The 21,958-nt window shown below is 47.6% G+C and overlaps 1 protein-coding gene and 1 long non-coding RNA gene across 2 annotated transcripts; both read left to right on the forward strand.

Annotated features, from left to right (window-relative positions):
• Positions 1–2,155: 2,155 nt before the first annotated feature.
• Positions 2,156–17,510, forward strand: LOC148377817 (uncharacterized). Its single transcript, XR_015856407.1, has 4 exons — positions 2,156–2,260; positions 2,384–2,461; positions 4,306–4,394; positions 17,330–17,510. It is a non-coding gene; the product is annotated as an uncharacterized LOC148377817 (long non-coding RNA).
• A 386-nt stretch (positions 17,511–17,896) lies between these two features.
• On the forward strand, positions 17,897–18,524 carry LOC148377818 (janus kinase and microtubule-interacting protein 3-like). Its single transcript, XM_088368125.1, has 3 exons — positions 17,897–17,954; positions 18,043–18,141; positions 18,231–18,524. The coding sequence occupies exons 2-3, from the start codon at positions 18,052–18,054 to the stop codon at positions 18,522–18,524; spliced, it is 384 nt and encodes a 127-aa protein (XP_088224251.1). The 5' UTR covers positions 17,897–17,954; positions 18,043–18,051.
• Positions 18,525–21,958: the final 3,434 nt, after the last annotated feature.

Raw genomic sequence — 21,958 nt, forward strand, 5'->3', positions numbered from 1 at the left:
TTTAAAACGAGGGCCCTTCACTCAATCTTTAACCTCAACCCCGCACGTTGTGTTGTATCTGTGAATGTTGGTTGTGGCCAAATGATAGTTTTCTTTCATTCGTTTAGGTTCCAAGAAAACTTGATGTAACTCTACTTTTAACTGCCGTTTCAGATAAGCGGGTATTACGTCGCAGTCAAATGCCGCGGATATGACGTAATTGCCCGAACCTCCGCCAAAATTCAAATCTGTTGGCGCGATGGCCGTGAGCCACTGAGCAGCGACGATTATCAACAGAAATATCTTTATTTTCTGCTTGCAACTGGACCGTCTAGAGCGTACACGGTAAGTAACACTCATTGTGTTTAAGGAGATTTACGTTTGTAATAGCAGAAGTGTAGCCGCGTTGCGTTGTACGTGTGAAAATTGGTCGAGGCGAAATGTTAATGTTTAATTTCATTCCTTTAGGTTCCACGGTGTTTGTTGGCTGCAAGTTTTCCACTGCAAGAAGAGGCTCGTATCATTGACCAGGAGCGAGCTACAATGGTGAGTAGCCATAACATTTATGTTAAACACTTCCTATTTCATGTCTAACAGTACTTGATTTAACAAATAACCATAAATAAATACAGTGTGGGCACTGAAGTTAACATATGTGATTATACTGCCTAATCTGTCACGGAGTAGATTGTTGCAAAGTAATATAAGATCCAAAGTTGTAATTCAGAATAGTTTTCAAAAGAAGGCCATTAGAATTATATACAAGTCTGATTACCCTGAACAAGCTATTAATTAAATCACAAATTCTTCAATTCAAAGATTTGGTAGATTATCAGACAAATAATGTCTAACAGTAATTGATTTAACACATCACGATAAGTAGATTGAGTGTGGGCACTCTCAAGTTAACATATGTGATTATACTGCCTAATCTGTTACAGAGTATGTTGTTGCCAAGTAATGTAGAATAGATCCAAAGTAGTAATCCAGAATAGTTTTGAAGAGGCCATTAGAATGATAAACAAATCTGATTACCTTGAACATAATAACAAGCTAAGTGTTTAATATGTCCTATGAAGTCAAAATTGGGCACCATCATGTGGTGAAATTTGGAATTGCATCACATCCAATTTTGCCTGGGAACAAACAGATTACATAAATCTTAGTTTTGAATAAGCCACTCCTTCTCAAAGAAGTAAACTCTGCCCATTTTGCGCAGTAGATGTTCTGTTAATATCTAGTATTTATACAAAGTCATAATTTAAATTGCTTTCAACCTTCATTCATCGGTTCAACCAACATTACTCGCTCTTCTTACCAACTTGTATTGATTTAACTAAGCGTTTAATACTTCCTATCAGGTCTCAAATCGAGATTTGGCAAAATACAATTTCAGCAAATCCAATTTTGCCAGGGAACAAAAATAGATTAAATAAACTAAATAAGTCCTCTTCCCATTAAATAAATCAGAAAAGTCTGTCTTGTAACCAGTCCTCTTCAAACAAGTAAAGTCTGCCCATTTTGTGCCGTAGATTTTGTGTCTATGCCTAGTATTTAAACAAAATCATAATTTAAACGACTTCTTTCCTTCATTCACTTTGGAAATTTGGAATTGCAGCAAATCGAATTTTGGCAGGGAACAAAAATAGATCAATTAAACTAAATAAGTCTTCTTCCCATTAAATAAATTAAAAAAGTCTGTCTTGTAACCAGTCCTTTTCAAACAAGTAAAGTCTGCCCATTTTGTGCCGTCGATTTTGTGTTAATGCCTAGTATTTATACAAAATCATAATTTAAAGGACTTCATTCCTTCATTCACTTTGGAAATTTGGAATTGCAGCACATCAAATTTTGCCTGGGAAGAAAAGTAGATTAAATAAATTTAATAAGTCTTACTACTTCCCATTAAATAAATTAAATACGTCTTACTTGTTCCCACTCCTTTTCAAAACAGTAGTTTAAAACGAGGGCCCTTCACTCAATCTTTAACCCCAACCCCGCACGTTGTGTTGTATCTGTGAATGTTGGTTGTGGCCAAATGATAGTTTTCTTTCATTCGTTTAGGTTCCAAGAAAACTTGATGTAACTCTACTTTTAACTGCCGTTTCAGATAAGCGGGTATTACGTCGCAGTCATGTGCCGTGGATATGACGTAATTGCCCGAACCTCCGCCAAAATTCAAATCTGTTGGCGCGATGGCCGTGAGCCACTGAGCAGCGACGATTATCAACAGAAATATCTTTATTTTCTGCTTGCAACTGGACCGTCTAGAGCGTACACGGTAAGTAACACTCATTGTGTTTAAGGAGATTTACGTTTGTAATAGCAGAAGTGTAGCCGCGTTGCGTTGTACGTGTGAAAATTGGTCGAGGCGAAATGTTAATGTTTAATTTCATTCCTTTAGGTTCCACGGTGTTTGTTGGCTGCAAGTTTTCCACTGCAAGAAGAGGCTCGTATCATTGACCAGGAGCGAGCTACAATGGTGAGTAGCCATAACATTTATGTTAAACACTTCCTATTTCATGTCTAACAGTACTTGATTTAACAAATAACCATAAATAAATACAGTGTGGGCACTGAAGTTAACATATGTGATTATACTGCCTAATCTGTCACGGAGTAGATTGTTGCAAAGTAATATAAGATCCAAAGTTGTAATTCAGAATAGTTTTCAAAAGAAGGCCATTAGAATTATATACAAGTCTGATTACCCTTAACATAACAACAAGCTATTAATTAAATCACAAATTCTTCAATTCAAAGATTTGGTAGATTATCAGACAAATAATGTCTAACAGTAATTGATTTAACACATCACGATAAGTAGATTGAGTGTGGGCACTCTCAAGTTAACAGATATGATTATACTGCCTAATCTGTTACAGAGTATGTTGTTGCCAAGTAATGTAGAATAGATCCAAAGTAGTAATCCAGAATAGTTTTGAAGAGGCCATTAGAATAATAAACAAATCTGATTACCTTGAACATAATAACAAGCTAAGTGTTTAATATGTCCTATGAAGTCAAAATTGGGCACCATCATGTGGTGAAATTTGGAATTGCATCACATCCAATTTTGCCTGGGAACAAACAGATTAAATAAATCTTAGTTTTGAATAAGCCACTCCTTCTCAAACAAGTAAACTCTGCCCATTTCGCGCAGTAGATGTTCTGTTAATATCTAGTATTTATACAAAGTCATAATTTAAATTGCTTTCAACCTTCATTCATCGGTTCAACCAACATTACTCGCTCTTATTACCAACTTGTATTGATTTAACTAAGCGTTTAATACTTCCTATCAGGTCTCAAGGCAAGATTTGGCAAAATACAATTTCAGCAAATCCAATTTTGCCAGGGAACAAAAATAGATTAAATAAACTAAATAAGTCTTCTTCCCATTAAATAAATCAGAAAAGTCTGTCTTGTAACCAGTCCTCTTCAAACAAGTAAAGTCTGCCCATTTTGTGCCGTAGATTTTGTGTCTATGCCTAGTATTTAAACAAAATCATAATTTAAACGACTTCTTTCCTTCATTCACTTTGGAAATTTGGAATTGCAGCAAATCGAATTTTGCCAGGGAACAAAAATAGATCAATTAAACTAAATAAGTCTTCTTCCCATTAAATAAATTAAAAAAGTCTGTCTTGTAACCAGTCCTTTTCAAACAAGTAAAGTCTGCCCATTTTGTGCCGTCGATTTTGTGTTAATGCCTAGTATTTATACAAAATCATAATTTAAAGGACTTCATTCCTTCATTCACTTTGGAAATTTGGAATTGCAGCACATCAAATTTTGCCTGGGAAGAAAAGTAGATTAAATAAATTTAATAAGTCTTACTACTTCCCATTAAATAAATTAAATACGTCTTACTTGTTCCCACTCCTTTACAAAAAAGTAGTTTAAAACGAGGTCCCTTCACTCAACCTTTAACCCTATTTATTCACCTTCTAGGCTAAGTGTTAAAGGCTAAGTGTTAAAGGCTAAGTGTTAAAGGCTAAGTGTTAGAGGCTAAGTGCCAGAGGCTAGGCGCCAGAGGCGAGTTTTTGTGGGCTGAAGTTTTAGTGGGGTTAGTGTGAATACAATCCAAAAGAATACAACAGAATACAATACAATAGAATAGAATACATAGATTAAATTCAATAGCTCTTACTACTTCCCATTAAATAAATTAAATACGTCTTACTTGTTCCCAATCCTTTTCAAAAAAGTAGTTTAAAACGAGGGCCCTTCACTCAACCTTTAACCTCAACCCCGCACGTCACATTGTGTTGTATCTGTGAATGTTGGTTGTGGCCAAATGATAGTTTTCTTTCATTCGTTTAGGTTCCACGGTGTTTGTTGGCTATGTTTTCCACTGTCAGAAGGATGAAAATACAAAGTACAACGCTTGGACGTGGGCGAAGACGTCACCGGTGAGTCCTTCCTTCCTATTTATTTACCTTCTAGATGCTAGAGGCTAAGTGTTAGAGGCTAAGTGTTAGAGGCTAAGTGTTAAACACAATACGAACAACACAACGATACTGCACTGAACAACACGATACCGCACTGAGAAACACGATACCGCACTGAACAACACGATACCGCACTGAACAACACCATGCCGCACTGAACACCATGCCACACTGAACAACACCATCCCGCACTGAACAACACCATGCCGCACTAAACAACACCATGCCGCACTGAACAACACCATGCCTCACTGAACGACACCATGCCGCACTGAAAGACACCATGCCGCACTGAACGACACCATGCCGCACTGAAAGACACCATCCCGCACTGAACACCATGCCGCACTGAACAACACCATCCTGCACTGAACAACACCATCCCGCACTGAACAACACCATGCCGCACTGAACAACACCATGCCGCACTGAACAACATTATGCCGCACTGAACATTATGCCGCACTGAACAACACCATGCCGCACTGAACAACACCATGCCGCACTGAACAACATTATGCCGCACTGAACAACACCATGCCGCACTGAACAACACCATGCCGCACTGAACAACACCATGCCGCACTGAACAACATTATGCCGCACTGAACAACACCATGCCGCACTGAACAACACCATCCTGCACTGAACAACACCATTCCGCATTGAACACCATGCCGCACTGAACAACACCATCCCGCACTGAACAACACCATCCCGCACTGAACAACACCATGCCGCACTGAACAACATTATGCCGCACTGAACAACATTATGCCGCACTGAACAACACCATGCCGCACTGAACAACACCATGCCGCACTGAACAACACCATGCCGCACTGAACAACATTATAACGCACTGAACAACACCATCCCGCACTGAACAACACCATGCCGCACTAAACAACATTATGCCGCACTGAACAACATTATGCCGAAATGAACAACACCATGCCGCACTGAACAACACCATGCCGCACTGAACAACACCATCCTGCACTGAACAAAGCCATCCCGCACTGAACAACACCATGCCGCACTGAACAACATTATGGCGCACTGAACAACATTATGCCGCACTGAACAACACCATGCCGCACTGAACAACACCATGCCGCACTGAACAACACCATGCCGCAATGAACAACACCATCCCGCACTGAACAACACCATGCCGCACTGAGCAACACCATGCCGCACTGAACAACACCATCCTGCACTGAACAACACGATCCCGCACTGAACAACACCATTCCGCACTGAACAACACCATGCCGCACTGAACAACATTACGCCGCACTGAACAACACCATGCCGCACTGAACAACACCATGCCGCACTGAACAACACCATGCTGCACTGAACAACATTATGCTGCACTGAACAACACGATCCTGCATTGAACAACACCATGCCGCACTGAACAACACCATCCTGCACTGAACAACACCATCCTGCACTGAACAACACCACCCCGCACTGAACAACACGATCCCGCATTGAACACCATCCCGCACTGAACAACACCATGCCGCACTGAACAACACCATTCCGCACTGAACAACACCATGCCGCACTGAACAACACCATGCCGCACTGAACAACACCATGCCGCACTGAACAACACCATGCCGCACTGAACAACATTATGCCGCACTGAACAACACCATGCCGCACTGAACAACACCATCCCGCACTGAACAACACCATGCCGCATTGAACAACACCATGCCGCACTGAACAACACCATCCTGCACTGAACAACACCATCCCGCACTAAACAACACCATGCCGCACTGAACAACATTATGGCGCACTGGACAACATTATGCCGCACTGAACAACACCATGCCGCACTGAACAACACCATGCCGCACTGAACAACACCATGCCGCACTGAACAACACCATGCCGCACTGAACAACATTATGCCGCACTGAACAACACCATGCCGCACTGAACAACACCATGCCGCACTGAACAACACGATCCCGCATTGAACAACACCATCCTGCACTGAACAACACCATGCCGCACTGAACAACACCATGCCGCACTGAACAACACCATTCCGCACTGAACAACACCATGCCGCACTGAACGACACCATCCTGCACTGAACAACACCATCCCGCACTGAACAACACCATGCCGCATTGAACAACACCATGCCGCACTGAACAACACCATCCTGCACTGAACAACACCATGCCGCACTGAACAACACCATGCCGCACTGAACAACACCATGCCGCACTGAACAACATTATGCCGCACTGAACAACATTATGCCGCACTAAACAACATTATGTCGCACTGAACAACACCATGCCGCACTGAACAACACCATGCTGCACTGAACAACATTATGCCGCACTGAACAACACGATCCCGCATTGAACAACACCATCCCGCAGTGAACAACACCATGCCGCAGTGAACAACACCATGCCGCACTGAACAACACCATGCTGCACTGAACAACATTATGCTGCACTGAACAACACGATCCTGCATTGAACAACACCATGCCGCACTGAACAACACCATCCTCCACTGAACAACACCATGCCGCACTGAACAACACCATGCCGCACTGAACAACATTATGCCGCACTGAAAAACACCATGCCGCACTGAACAACACCATCCCGCACTGAACAACACCATGCCGCATTGAACAACACCATGCCGCACTGAACAACACCATGCTGCACTGAACAACATTATGCTGCACTGAACAACACGATCCTGCATTGAACAACACCATGCCGCACTGAACAACACCATCCTGCACTGAACAACACCATCCTGCACTGAACAACACCACCCCGCACTGAACAACACGATCCCGCATTGAACAACACCATCCCGCACTGAACAACACCATGCCGCACTGAACAACACCATTCCGCACTGAACAACACCATGCCGCACTGAACAACACCATGCCGCACTGAACAACACCATGCCGCACTGAACAACACCATGCCGCACTGAACAACATTATGCCGCACTGAACAACACCATGCCGCACTGAACAACACCATCCCGCACTGAACAACACCATGCCGCATTGAACAACACCATGCCGCACTGAACAACACCATGCCGCACTGAACAACACCATCCTGCACTGAACAACACCATCCCGCACTAAACAACACCATGCCGCACTGAACAACATTATGGCGCACTGGACAACACCATGCCGCACTGAACAACACCATGCCGCACTGAACAACACCATGCCGCACTGAACAACACCATGCCGCACTGAACAACATTATGCCGCACTGAACAACACCATGCCGCACTGAACAACACCATGCCGCACTGAACAACACGATCCCGCACTGAACAACACCATCCTGCACTGAACAACACCATGCCGCACTGAACAACACCATGCCGCACTGAACAACACCATTCCGCACTGAACAACACCATGCCGCACTGAACGACACCATCCTGCACTGAACAACACCATCCCGCACTGAACAACACCATGCCGCATTAAACAACACCATGCCGCACTGAACAACACCATCCTGCACTGAACAACACCATGCCGCACTGAACAACACCATGCCGCACTGAACAACACCATGCCGCACTGAACAACATTATGCCGCACTGAACAACATTATGCCGCACTAAACAACATTATGTCGCACTGAACAACACCATGCCGCACTGAACAACACCATGCTGCACTGAACAACATTATGCCGCACTGAACAACACGATCCCGCATTGAACAACACCATCCCGCAGTGAACAACACCATGCCGCAGTGAACAACACCATGCCGCACTGAACAACACCATGCTGCACTGAACAACATTATGCTGCACTGAACAACACGATCCTGCATTGAACAACACCATGCCGCACTGAACAACACCATCCTCCACTGAACAACACCATGCCGCACTGAACAACACCATGCCGCACTGAACAACATTATGCCGCACTGAAAAACACCATGCCGCACTGAACAACACCATCCCGCACTGAACAACACCATGCCGCATTGAACAACACCATGCCGCACTGAACAACACCATGCTGCACTGAACAACATTATGCTGCACTGAACAACACGATCCTGCATTGAACAACACCATGCCGCACTGAACAACACCATCCTGCACTGAACAACACCATCCTGCACTGAACAACACCACCCCGCACTGAACAACACGATCCCGCATTGAACAACACCATCCCGCACTGAACAACACCATGCCGCACTGAACAACACCATTCCGCACTGAACAACACCATGCCGCACTGAACAACACCATGCCGCACTGAACAACACCATGCCGCACTGAACAACACCATGCCGCACTGAACAACATTATGCCGCACTGAACAACATTATGCCGCACTGAACAACACCATCCCGCACTGAACAACACCATGCCGCATTGAACAACACCATGCCGCACTGAACAACACCATGCCGCACTGAACAACACCATGCCGCACTGAACAACACCATGCCGCACTGAACAACATTATGCCGCACTGAACAACACCATGCCGCACTGAACAACACCATGCCGCACTGAACAACACGATCCCGCATTGAACAACACCATCCTGCACTGAACAACACCATGCCGCACTGAACAACACCATGCCGCACTGAACAACACCATTCCGCACTGAACAACACCATGCCGCACTGAACAACACCATCCTGCACTGAACAACACCATCCCGCACTGAACAACACCATGCCGCATTGAACAACACCATGCCGCACTGAACAACACCATCCTGCACTGAACAACACCATGCCGCACTGAACAACACCATGCCGCACTGAACAACACCATGCCGCACTGAACAACATTATGCCGCACTGAACAACATTATGCCGCACTAAACAACATTATGTCGCACTGAACAACACCATGCCGCACTGAACAACACCATGCTGCACTGAACAACATTATGCCGCACTGAACAACACGATCCCGCATTGAACAACACCATCCCGCAGTGAACAACACCATGCCGCATTGAACAACACCATGCCGCACTGAACAACACCATGCTGCACTGAACAACATTATGCTGCACTGAACAACACGATCCTGCATTGAACAACACCATGCCGCACTGAACAACACCATCCTGCACTGAACAACACCTTTCCACACTGAACAACACCATGCCGCACTGAACAACATTATGCCGCACTGAACAACACCATGCCGCACTGAACAACACCATGCCGCACTGAACAACACCATGCCGCACTGAACAACACCATGCCGCAATGAACAACACCATCCCGCACTGAACAACACCATGCCGCATTGAACAACACCATGCCGCACTGAACAACACCATCCCGCACTGAACAACACCACCCCGCACTGAACAACACGATCCCGCATTGAACAACACCATCCCGGACTGAACAACACCATGCCGCACTGAACAACACCATTCCGCACTGAACAACACCATGCCGCACTGAACAACACCATGCCGCACTGAACAACACCATGCCGCACTGAACAACACCATGCCGCACTGAACAACATTATGCCGCACTGAACAACACCATGCCGCACTGAACAACACCATCCCGCACTGAACAACACCATGCCGCATTGAACAACACCATGCCGCACTGAACAACACCATCCTGCACTGAACAACACCATCCCGCACTGAACAACACCATGCCGCACTGAACAACATTATGCCGCACTGAACAACACCATGCCGCACTGAACAACACCATGCCGCACTGAACAACACCATGCCGCACTGAACAACACTATGCCGCACTGAACAACATTATGCCGCACTGAACAACACCATGCCGCACTGAACAACACCATGCCGCACTGAACAACACCATGCCGCACTGAACAACACGACGTCGCACTGAACAACACGACGCCGCACAGAACAACACGACGCCGCACAGAATAACACAATACCGCACAGAACAACACAATACCGCACAAACAGTTTTAGATAATATTACGTCGCAGTCATGTGACGCGGACATGACGTCAATAGGCGGAACTCACGGCAAAATTATAATCCGTGGGCGTGGCTTGCAACAGGAAGTAGGAAAGCGGCAGTTCTGGCAAACAAGACACAGCTGTTAGTAACACGATGACTAACAAGGCAAATATTTTTGTTTTCAGCTTGCAACTTGACCGTCTAGAGCGTACAAGGTAATTACAACTGTTTTTTTTTAGCCCTGAAAAGCGAGGGAGTGTGGCGTTTGGGAGGAATGTCGAACTCGGCGTCTGCTTCCAGCCACAGACGCCAAATTTCGACGATTATTTCGACTGGTCAACGGTTGTAAATTATTGCGTTGACTAAAAACTTTATTTAACTCTACTCTTAACTTTGCCGTTTCAGATATGCGGGTATTACACCGCGGAAATGACGTCAATAGGCTGAACTCTCGCCAAAATTCAAATCTGTGGGCGCAATGGCCTTGAGCGAGACACCGGATACAAACACGACGATTATCAACAGAAATATCTTTATTTTCCGCTTGCAAGTGGACCGTCTAGAGCGTACACGGTAAGTACAACTCATTGTGTTTAAAAAGATTTACGTTTGTGTAGTTTGCGTTGCGTTGTATCTGTGAATGTTGGTTGAGGCTAAATGTTAATGTTTAATTTCATTCCTTTAGGTTCCACGGTGTTTGTTGGCTGTATGTTTTCCACTGCAAGAAGAGGCTCGTATCATTGACCAGCAGGAGCTACAATGGTGAGTACCCCTTTCGTCTTCCATTTATGTTAAACACTTCCTATTTCATGTCTAACAGTACTCGATTTAACAAATAACCATAAATAAATACAGTGTGGGCAGTCACGTTAACATATGTGATTATCCTGCCTAATATGTTTATCACAAATATGTCACTAATCACTAATATGTTTATTTGTTTATCACAACACCTTTGGACCTTCAGCAATTGATTATTTACCTTCATCTACATAGAGACAGAACGATGGTGTCTTAAACATCTCATTCATTTCACCAAATAACTTCACGCAGGTGGATAACGGCCGTCTCGGTCACGCTATGTTGCGTGATGCAGTTTTGAAGAACCAAATGCATTTATTCAATGAATAAGTCAAGCTAGTTCTATGTTTATGATGTTGTAAGTTACGGTACCGATTGAAGTTGAGTTCGAAGCCAGTGGAAAACAGCGCTGCGTTTGTGCTCTCCAGGTACAAATGTTGTGATCTCTGACTGACGACCGGGCGAGACTCGAGTAAGAGATGTCCAAACGAGCTCCGGCAGGGCGGGCCAAGGCGGAGCGAACGGACGCCCTTCAGGCCGCCAATGACGAGCTGAGAACCAAACTGATGGACGTCCAGTTAGAACTTCAGCAGGAGAAGAACAAGGTGAAAACCTCAACAGACAGACACTGCCTGCCTGCCTCCCTGCCTGCCTCCCTCCCTCCCAGTTTTCCCGATGTAGATTAGACATGCGTGTGCCATGACTGTGTCAGCCTACATCAACAAATGCACCGAGGACGTCAGCACCACTAAGAATATCATCACCCGGAGCAACCAACGACCCTGGATGACTGAGGAGGTACGTCAAACGCTACGAGCGCGGAACTCTGCCTTCAAGTCTGGCGACAAGGAGACACTGAGGACAGCGAGAGCCAACTTGAACCGTGCCATCAGGATAGCGAAGCGAGACCGCAGTCGAAAATTTCAGGATCGTTTCCACGACGTCAAAAACATCAGGAGTATGTGGCAAGGCATACGGGCGATTACAGACTACAACTCACCCTCCCCCCCCCCCGGTGGGTGTAGTTGATGCTGACTTTCTAAATGGTCTAAATAACTTCTTTGGGAGGTTCGAGGCACTAAACGGCACTCCAGCAGTTAAAACTGTCCCCCATCAGGAAGAGGAGGTACTCTGCCTTGACTCCGCCGATGTGTTGAAGACCCTGAGGAGAGTCAACCCCTGTAAGGCCCCTGGCCCCGACAACATTCCTGGGCGTGTGTTCAGGGAATGTGCAAGTCATCTGGCTGGGGTCATCACAGACATTTTTAACACCTCGCTGGGCCAAGCCACAGTGCCGGCGTGCTTTAAGACTGCCTCCATCATTCCGGTGCCGAAGAAACCTCAAATCACCTCATTTAATGATTACCGGCCTGTTGCACTGACTCCGGTTATGATGAAGTGCTTCGAAAGGCTGCTTAAAGGTCACATCGTTTCCAGACTCCCCCTATTATTTGACCCGTTCCAGTTTGCCGACCGGCAAAACCGCTCCACTCAGGACGCCATCTCCTCCGTTCTTCACCTGAGCCTGGCTCACCTGGAGGAGAAGAACACCCATGTGCGGAGGCTGTTCCTGGACTTCAGCTCAGCGTTTAACACCATCATCCCACAGCATCTGGTAGGAAAATTGGAACACCTGGGCTTCAACACCCCCCTTCGCAACTGGCTGCTAGACTTCCTCACCAACAGACCTCAGTCAGTCCGGGTCGGACAGAACACCTCTGATGTCATCACCCTCAGCACAGGCTCCCTTCAGGGCTGCGTCCTGAGCCCCCTGCTGTGCACCCTGATGACACACGACTGCGTCCTCAGGTTCACCACCAATCACATCGTGAAGTCAGCAGACGACACAACGGTGGTGGGGCTCATCAGAGACAACAACGACCTGGACTACAGAGAGGAGGTGGAGCAGCTGGTGGGCTGGTGCAGAGAAAACAGCCTGATCCTGAATGAGGAGAAGATGAAGGAGATCATCGTCGACTTCAGGAAAAAACAGCCTCACCACGCTCCACTGATCATCAACAGCTCAGCTGTGGAGGTGGTCAGCACCACCAAATTCCTGGGGGTCCACATCACAGAAGACCTCACCTGGACTATGAACACTACGGCACTGGTCAAGAGGGCACAGAAGCGCTTGTACTTCCTGCGGAGGATGAGGAGAGCCCACCTGCCCCCACCCATCATGAGGACGTTCTACAGGAGCACCATAGAGAGCATTCTGACAAGCTGTCTCTCTGTGTGGTGTGGAGGCTGCACCGCCTCCGATTGGAAGAACGTGAGGAGAGTGGTGAGGACAGCAGAGAGGATCATAGGGGCTCCTCTTCCCTCCATTCAGGACATTTCATCTCAGCGCTGCATGTCCCGTGCCCGTAACATCATCAATGACCCATCACACCCCCACCATGGACTGTTCTCCCTGCTGCCCTCTGGGAAGAGGTTTGCAGCATCCGCTGCAGGTCCACCAGGTTCTGCAACAGCTTTTTCCCTGCTGTCATCAGACTGTTGAACACTAGAACTGTTGAGCTCTAAACTGAACTCTGCATCACACATTCACAGAACTGTACTTTATGACACTACGGACCTCTATCTTGCACTATCTCGCACTACCAACTTTACTGAACTTGTATAAACCCTTTAAATAGAAGTTTAATACATGGTTTAGCATTCCTCTGCACACTCTTGAATACTGTTTTGCCTACTTGCACTATTGCATAATTATCACTGCTGCACTTTATACTTATTTTTAATATATATATATATATATATATATATAGTATATATGTATATATATATATATTTTCATAGGGTATGTTACTTCTATTCAACTGCAATATCACTACTTTGTTGTAAGACGTATGCAACGGAATTTCGTTTTGTATGCACCATGTGCAGACAAGATGACAATAAAGTTTGTCTAAGTCTAAGTCTAAGTCATGTCAGGTCAGCTGTCTGGAGAGAGAGAGAAGTCAGGACCTGCGGGCGGAGCACCACCGTGCCACCGCCGCCATGACGGAACTCAAAAGCAAACTCCATGAGGAGAAGCAGAAAGAGTTAGCCATTACCAGGGAGACATTACTGCGGCAGCATGAAATGGAGCTGATGAGAGTGATCAAAATCAAAGATGGAGAGATCCAGCGACTGAATGCCTTGGTCCTCAGCCTGAGGGACGGCTCCATGGACAAGGTGATCCGCTCTATCCGTGTCTGACTATCCGCACGCCACGTCGGGCTTCGATGCGGCCGCTACCGTATTGTGTAGCTTGTCCCCAGTAAGCGTCGCGGCGCTCCGTTGCGGTCTCAACGGCCCGGTGTGGCGCAATGTCTGCTCAGGTGAGGAGGGGGGGCGCTTTGCTGGCGGAGGTGGAGGAGACGCGGCGGTGTCGGGAGACCGAGCGGTGTCGCCTCCACCAGGAGCGCGGAAGAAGCCCTGGCAGCGGCCCAGCAGGCCTGGCAGTCCCGAGCGGCCGAGCTCCGATCGGCTCATCACCAGCATCGGGAGGAGCTGAGCCGAACCAAGAGAGACTGCGAGAGGGAGATCCGCCGACTGGTAGGACTGATCAGATGCGCGGTGCGTGGCTATGTTCCCAATTTCGTTGTATACCTGCAGTGCAATGACACCTAAAGCATTCTATTCTATTCTATTTCACAAGAAGAAAATGTCCGGTTGCTCGCTTCGCTTTTGTCACAGCAAAGGTGTTCTAGTCGATTCCAGAAAAAAATTGGCCGGTTGCTCTCTTTGTTTTTGTCACAATTCTGGCAAATGAGTTTGCCCGCCTGCCTGAGCGCTCCCCGTTTGTACATCCAGACGGATGAGATCAAGCTGAAAGACAGAGCGGTTAGTGTTTTGGATGAAGCCCTGGGGCCGGCCACGTCCACCGCCTTCAGCTGCAGACTCAGGCTGCCGAGCAGCAGATCGCTGCCCTGAGGGATTCCCAAAGGGCGGGCCTAAACTACCCTGGAAGTGGGGTCAACGCCGCTACTAGCAATCCTCTTCATTGCGTAAGCCACCTCATCACACACTTGCAGTACGCATGACTTAGTTCGTTGCTGGAGGAAGGTAGCACAAAAACAGTTTTGAACTTTGAACGAGTGCTTGTGTGTGTGTGTTGCGGGGCGTTTTCAGTCTCAGGAGGATCGGGACACGCGACGGTTTCATCTGAAAATCGCTGAGCTCAGCGCAGTCATCAGGAAACTGGAGGATCGAAACGCCCTGCTTTCTGAAGAGCGCAATGAACTGGTAATTTATTGACGGCACGCTTGAAGGTTTGCGCTACGTTTGATGCGCGCCATCCAGCGAGGCACCCATTGCGCTTGCTTATTAGTTGAGCGGCGCGGCGAGTCGGTTGCCTGGTAGATGTCTTTTATTGGGAGCCAAAGCCACGATTCCGTTCAAACCGATGCAAAAGGAATGGATACGTTCTGGCCCGCGTGTTGTGCGTCTTTCACATCCCGCACTTCATGCTTGCAGCTAAAGCGACTGAGAGAAACAGAAAGCCAGTTTCTGCCACTCCTGTACAAAAACAAACGCCTGAGCAGGAAGAATGAAGAACTCTCGCTGGTGCTGTGTCGCCTTGAAAACAAAGTGCGCTTTGTCACCCAGGAGAACGAGGAGATGGCAAGCTTGGTAAGTCGACGCGGACAACGGCGGCGTGCCAACAGAGTCCACTGCATTTGTGTTCCACAGAGAAGGCCTAGTTCGCTCAATGACCTGGACCGCGGTTGCGGCCAGCAGGACGGTGAAATGGAGTTCCTTCAAGTTGTGGAGCAGCGGCACATCATCGACGACTTGTCCAAGGTCTTCAGGCAGGCGACTCGGTGCACGTACGGCAGCGCCGCGCTCGCTCGCTGTCGCCAGGAAACCTTTTCCGTCCAAAGCTTGGCCGGCGGCCGCCATCCAAAAAATCGGCCCCTTAAATTCCGACCTTTCAAGCAGGAGCATTGTGCGCACGCGTTTGAACACGCTTTAGACTTGTTTTGCCGTTTTCAGCAGCTCAAAGCTCCCGTTTTGTCAGCGCCTTTGCCACTCGCTGTGCGCTGAAAACGACGGACTTGCCCGGCTGCTCAGCCCGTCAACCATGAGCCGCGAGCGCGGCGTCATTGTCCGTAGGCAGCTAGTGGCAAAATGCACCCTGTTAGAGTTGCGCTCGCTCCAACTTATTTTGCAAGAACCACACGGGAGACAAGTAAGTTCTTTTGGACACCTGCAGGTGGAGAGTCCATCCGTTGTACGAATGAAGTCTGACTCTCGGCTCCTGCACGAGCATTTTAATTAAGAGAAACAGGGTGGGTGTAAGAGTGGATTGAATAGAGGAAGCCCTTGACCTCTAGTCAAAACATAGCAAGGGGTGTTTTACGACTTTGTGTAGGAAGGGATAAGCGATAGGGATAAATAAGGGATAAATAATATTATTTATTACAGGTCGCAGTCAAAGTCAAAGCAACACAATGATACGATAAAGATAATCTGGAAAACCCTGACACACCCTGTAGTTGTCACTTTTGGAAAAGACGAGCGTCCCTCCAATCATCGCCGGTGACGTGTTTTTCAGGCTCTGGAGACAGGAGCTCATGTCAGAAATGTCATTGTGAGTCGCGTTTGTTTCTGCGCCGGAGCCGTTCGTTCCCTTTGCATCCAAAGAATCTCAAAGGCGGATTATTTGTGTCGACAGGAGAGAGATTTGCTGCTACGATACCGACGTCGAGAATCTCTGAGGAGGAACAAAGCGTGAGGTCCTGCAAGGTGAGTCTGTTTGTTTGCGGCTGCTTGGTGTTGCGCAAGATGAAATGGCCTTTTTCTCGCTATCGTTCCTCTCGTCGATTCATCGTGAGGTGTCGCTTCAGTTTGTTCAGAGAGATGTTTGCTTCCGCGCCCGCAGGTCATCGAAACATTTTACGGCTACGACGAAGACGTGTTGGTGGACTCGGACGGATCGTCCTTGTCTTTTCACACCGACAGAACCCCCGACACGGAACCCGAAGAGGTAGCCCGCCATTTCTGCCAGCGTATTGGCACCAAACATTCCTCTTCAGCCTGGAATCGGACTCGTCTTTGCGTCGCGGGTGCTTTGTCGCCGGTCTGACTGATTCTGGTACTAGTGCTGTGTTGCATTGGTGTGTGCATGAAGAGGCGGAGCTTCGCTACCGCCAGCTGACGCAAGAATATCAAGCGCTGCAACGAGCCTACGCTCTGCTAGCCCAGACCAGCGAAAGGGGACTACGACGCCGAGAAGGAGATCAAGGTGGCGCCCCTTCCCGCAACCCCCGGCCGGGTCGCAGCCTCCCCGTTCTCACCCAGCCTCGGGTGTTCTCTGGTCTGAAAGGAGGAGGAGGAGCCTCCCTCCTCCTCCTTTCAGACCAGAGAAAAGCTGATGGTAGAAATGGGTCACTATCAAAGCAGAGTAGCAGATCTGGAGTCAGCGCTGAAGCAACAAGGACAGGTAAGCTCATCAATGAGCACACCTTTTTCTCAGACAAAATAGCTACATTCTTCAGTCAGTCATCCGTCTGGCATTACTGGACCAACCCCCCCCCCCCCCCCCCCCCGAACGTGGCTGGGAAAATGCGGAGAAAAGCAAATGTCATTTTCCAGTCAACCAAAGAATTTGTGGATGAAAATGACACAACATTCCAAAGCTGTCCACGCGTTTGTCTCTTCTAGAATGTCAAGTGGGTGGAGGAGAAGCAGCTGCTGCGTCAGAGCAATCAGCAGTTGGCCGAAAAGGTGACGGAAAGAAAGGCGCTGGGCGGAGTCGCTTGGCGTCACACCTGTCGGGAAGCCCCGCAGATGAGGTCTGACTGTCTTTTTTCAGGTCAGGCGGATGGAGGCGGAAGAAGCGCGTCTGAAAGAGCACATCCAGGATATCCGAGACCAAAACGAACTGCTTGAGTTCCGCATCCTGGAGCTGGAGGTGGGAAGACTCGCACAAGCGTGTTGAGGCCAGAGATGTGACGGACGGACGGACGGACGGACGGACGGATGCATGCCTCTGCCTTTCAGGAGAGGGAGTGGCGCTCCCCCGTCTTGAAGTTTCTGCAAGTCCGTTTCCCAGACGGCCTCAGCCCTTTGCAGATCTACTGCGAGGCCGAGGGCGTGAGCGTACGTAAGGCGTCCCTCGCAACCCTAACCTTAACCCGAGGTCCCAGAACACCTTACATTGCTCCTTGCGCCTTTCCCCCGGACATCGTCATCAGTGATCTGATGAAGAAGCTGGACATCCTGGGCTATAACGCCGTAAGTGTATGTCGAACTCCTTATGTTCGCACTCCACGAGACTCGGCGGCTCAAATGTGACTTTTGGAAGGCTTTGCGCTGAAAGAAGCTTGTTGACGCTGTGCCTTTGGGCTCTTGCAGAATCTCACCAACGAGGAGCAGGTGGTCGTGATTCACGCCAGGACCCTTCTCACCCTAGCCGAGAAGGTAACGCGCACGTCCACGCACGCTCTCGCATTCTGCTTATGTGACAGCAGCCTTTCCTCAGTGGTTAGAATACATCAAAGTGACCAAGTCAGCACTTCAACAGAAGATGTTGGACATTGAAAGTGAGAAGGTAGACAGACACGCGACATCAGCCAAGGGGAACTCCGGCAATGTGCCCCAACAATTCTGACCTTGAGCTGTGCTAGGATATGTTCTGCAAGCAGAAGGGCTACCTGGATGAAGAGTTGGACTTCAGGAAGTGTTCCATGGACCAGGCTCATAAGGTAAGCCGCCCTCAAATCTCCCGCCGGACCACTGATGGACGAGGATTGCGGCCCAGAGGATCCTGGAGCTGGAGGCCATGTTGTACGAGGCGCTACCGCAGCGGGACTGCCCCGCCACGGACGGCGAAAAAGCCAGCCACGCTGGCGTGAATGACGTGCTGACGGCGGATCAGAGAGAAGAGCTTAGGAGCGCCGTGGACCAATGGAAGCGAGCCCTGATGTGCGAGTTGAGGGAGCGCGACGCTTGCATCCTCCAAGAGAGAATGGATCTGCTGCACAGCGCGCAACAGGTAAGGGCCCAAAGCCAGCCCGGCACTTACTTGCACGCTTACTGGCTTTTGAATGCCACTTTCCATTTGTCCGTCCTAGAGGAACAAAGAGCTGAAAGAATTCATCGAAGCTCAGAAGAGACAAATCAAACAATTGGAGGAGAAGTTTCTGTTTCTCTTTCTATTCTTCTCCTTGGCCTTCATTCTGTGGCCCTAACACCAGCTGGTGAGTGAGCTCCAGCGGCACCGCACTCGACACCTCCGATACACTGCCAGCCGGTCTCAGACGTTGGCAGACGCTCCGATGCCAACGTATACCCCCCGCCACGGTGACAGAGGCACCGCGTCACACCGGCGCTCATCCAATCAGAAGGCAGGAAAAGCAAATTCACATGCAGGGCACTTTTGAACCAGAAGAGAGCGCCACAAAAAACGGTTGTTGCCCCAAACGCGCACTAAAAAGGGTCAGAATAACAAGAGTCCCACTGGCCAGCCGGGGCCACCCGTCCAGCTGTTTCTTCAGGGGGGAAAAAAATTGGAGTCACCGGTGAGTACATTTTGCATTTAGCTCTGCTTTTCTGCTTCTGTCTTCAAGTGTGTGGCATCCTGCGATCAAAGAGTCAGCCAACCCCAAAGCGGTTGACCTCAACGTCCCACCACCATGCCTACCAGAGCAGGTGACGTGATGCTTTGGACATCCTTCCGTCTCAGATGCCCAAAAGTACTCTTTGCCACATCTGCGGCAATACGGTGTCTTTTCAAAGGTGCAAATAAATCCAGCGTGGGCGGAACACGCACGTCTTCGGTTTTTCCCGCTTTGTTTGTGTGACAGCTGTTGTGAAAATTTTATACAAATAAAGTTGTATAGTACAGGTTTGGCCAAGCCGCAACTCCCGAACCGCATGCGGCTCTTTTATGTTCATATCAACATTTGTGTGTGTGTGTGTGTGTGTGTGTGGGGGGGGGGGGGGGGTTGTGCGTGTTGGCTTCACTTGAGTTCAATTTGGTATTTTGGTCAAAAGCGCATGTGGTGAAATTCCACAAAGTAGGATGGGCAAACACATTTCTTTAAACTATGAGTGTCAATTGGGCTCTCGAAATGGCAGGGAAAAGATGCACAGCAAAACAAAAATACGTAGATGAACACAGGACGTTTTAATCAGAGTGGGAAAGTTTCTATTTTTTGTTGAACGTGATGGCAAACCATTCTGCCTGATATGTCAGACCTCAGCGCATTTCAAAGATTCAAATCTTCAGCGCCATGCACTTCAGCTCACTCCATGCTAACATTGATCAGGCGTCGAACCCGCATCATCATGCTTAAGAGGTGGCCATGCTAACCAGTGCGCCATTATGTCAACGCATAATAACTAAGTCTACTGGTCAAAACAGCGGTTACTATATGACGTCGCTACGTCGTGGTCACGTGACGCAGACAAGACGTCAATGGACGTGGGCAGAGTTAACTTGTTTAAAAGGGAGTAGGCAGAAGAAATATTTAATTTATTTAAATCTATTTTGAGTGCACACCATTATGCCAATGCATAACAACTGTAAATCTACTAAACAAAACAGCGGTTGCTATATGACATCTGCCACGTCGTGGTCGTTGACATTACGTGACGTCGATGGGCGTAACTTTCGCCGGAATTCAAATCCGCGGGGAGAGTTAACTTGTTTAAAAGAGAGTGGGCAGAAGAATTATTTAATTTATTTAAATCTATTTGGTGTGTGCGCCATTATGTCAATGCATAACAACTGTAAGTCTACTAAACAAAACAGCGGTTGCTATTTGACGTCTGCCACGTCGTGGTCACGTGACGCGGACGTGACGTCGACGCCTACTTTACATCCCACCGATCACAGGACTCCTCGGCTGCATAACCGTGCCCCCTTCCCAACCAATCGGATTTGCTATACGCGAAAACGACGCCAATGGAAAGAGCTTCCGCCCAAATTTAAATCCGTGGGCGTGGCTCGCAGCAGGAAGTAGGAAAATGGCGGCGATGTTGACAAAGACACAGCGGATGGTAACATACGACTAACAAGAGAAATATTTTTATTTTCTGCTTGCAACTGGACCGTCCAGAGCGTACACGGTAAGTACAACTCATCGGTTTTAAAAGAAGTACTTTTGTTGCCCTGAAAAGCGAGTGAGCGTGGCGTTTGTGGGGGACGTCGAATTTCGACGATTCTTTCTGGTCAACGGTTGTAAATGATTGTGTTGATTAAAAAAGAAAACTTGATGTAACTCTACTTTTAACTGCCGTTTCAGATAGATTTGGAATTGCATCACATCCAATTTTGCCTAGAGCGTACACGGTAAGTAACACTCGTTGTGTTTAAGGAGATTTACGTTTGTAATAGCAGAAGTGTAGCCGCGTTGCGTTGTACGTGTGAATGTTGGTCCGGGCGAAATGTTAATGTTTAATTTCATTCCTTTAGGTTCCACGGTGTTTGTTGGCTGCAAGTTTTCCACTGCAAGAAGAGGCTCATATCATTGACCAGGAGCGAGCTACAATGGTGAGTAGCCATAACATTTATGTTAAACACTTCCTATTTCATGTCTAACAGTACTTGATTTAACAAATAACCATAAATAAATACAGTGTGGGCACTGAAGTTAACATATGTGATTATACTGCCTAATCTGTCACCGAGTAGATTGTTGCAAAGTAATATAAGATCCAAAGTTGTAATTCAGAATAGTTTTCAAAAGAAGGCCATTAGAATTATATACAAGTCTGATTACCCC

Source organism: Syngnathus floridae, unplaced genomic scaffold, assembly GCF_059516105.1.
Source record: "Syngnathus floridae isolate MCC-2025c unplaced genomic scaffold, RoL_Sflo_1.0 HiC_scaffold_84, whole genome shotgun sequence".
Lineage (NCBI taxonomy): Eukaryota > Metazoa > Chordata > Actinopteri > Syngnathiformes > Syngnathidae > Syngnathus > Syngnathus floridae.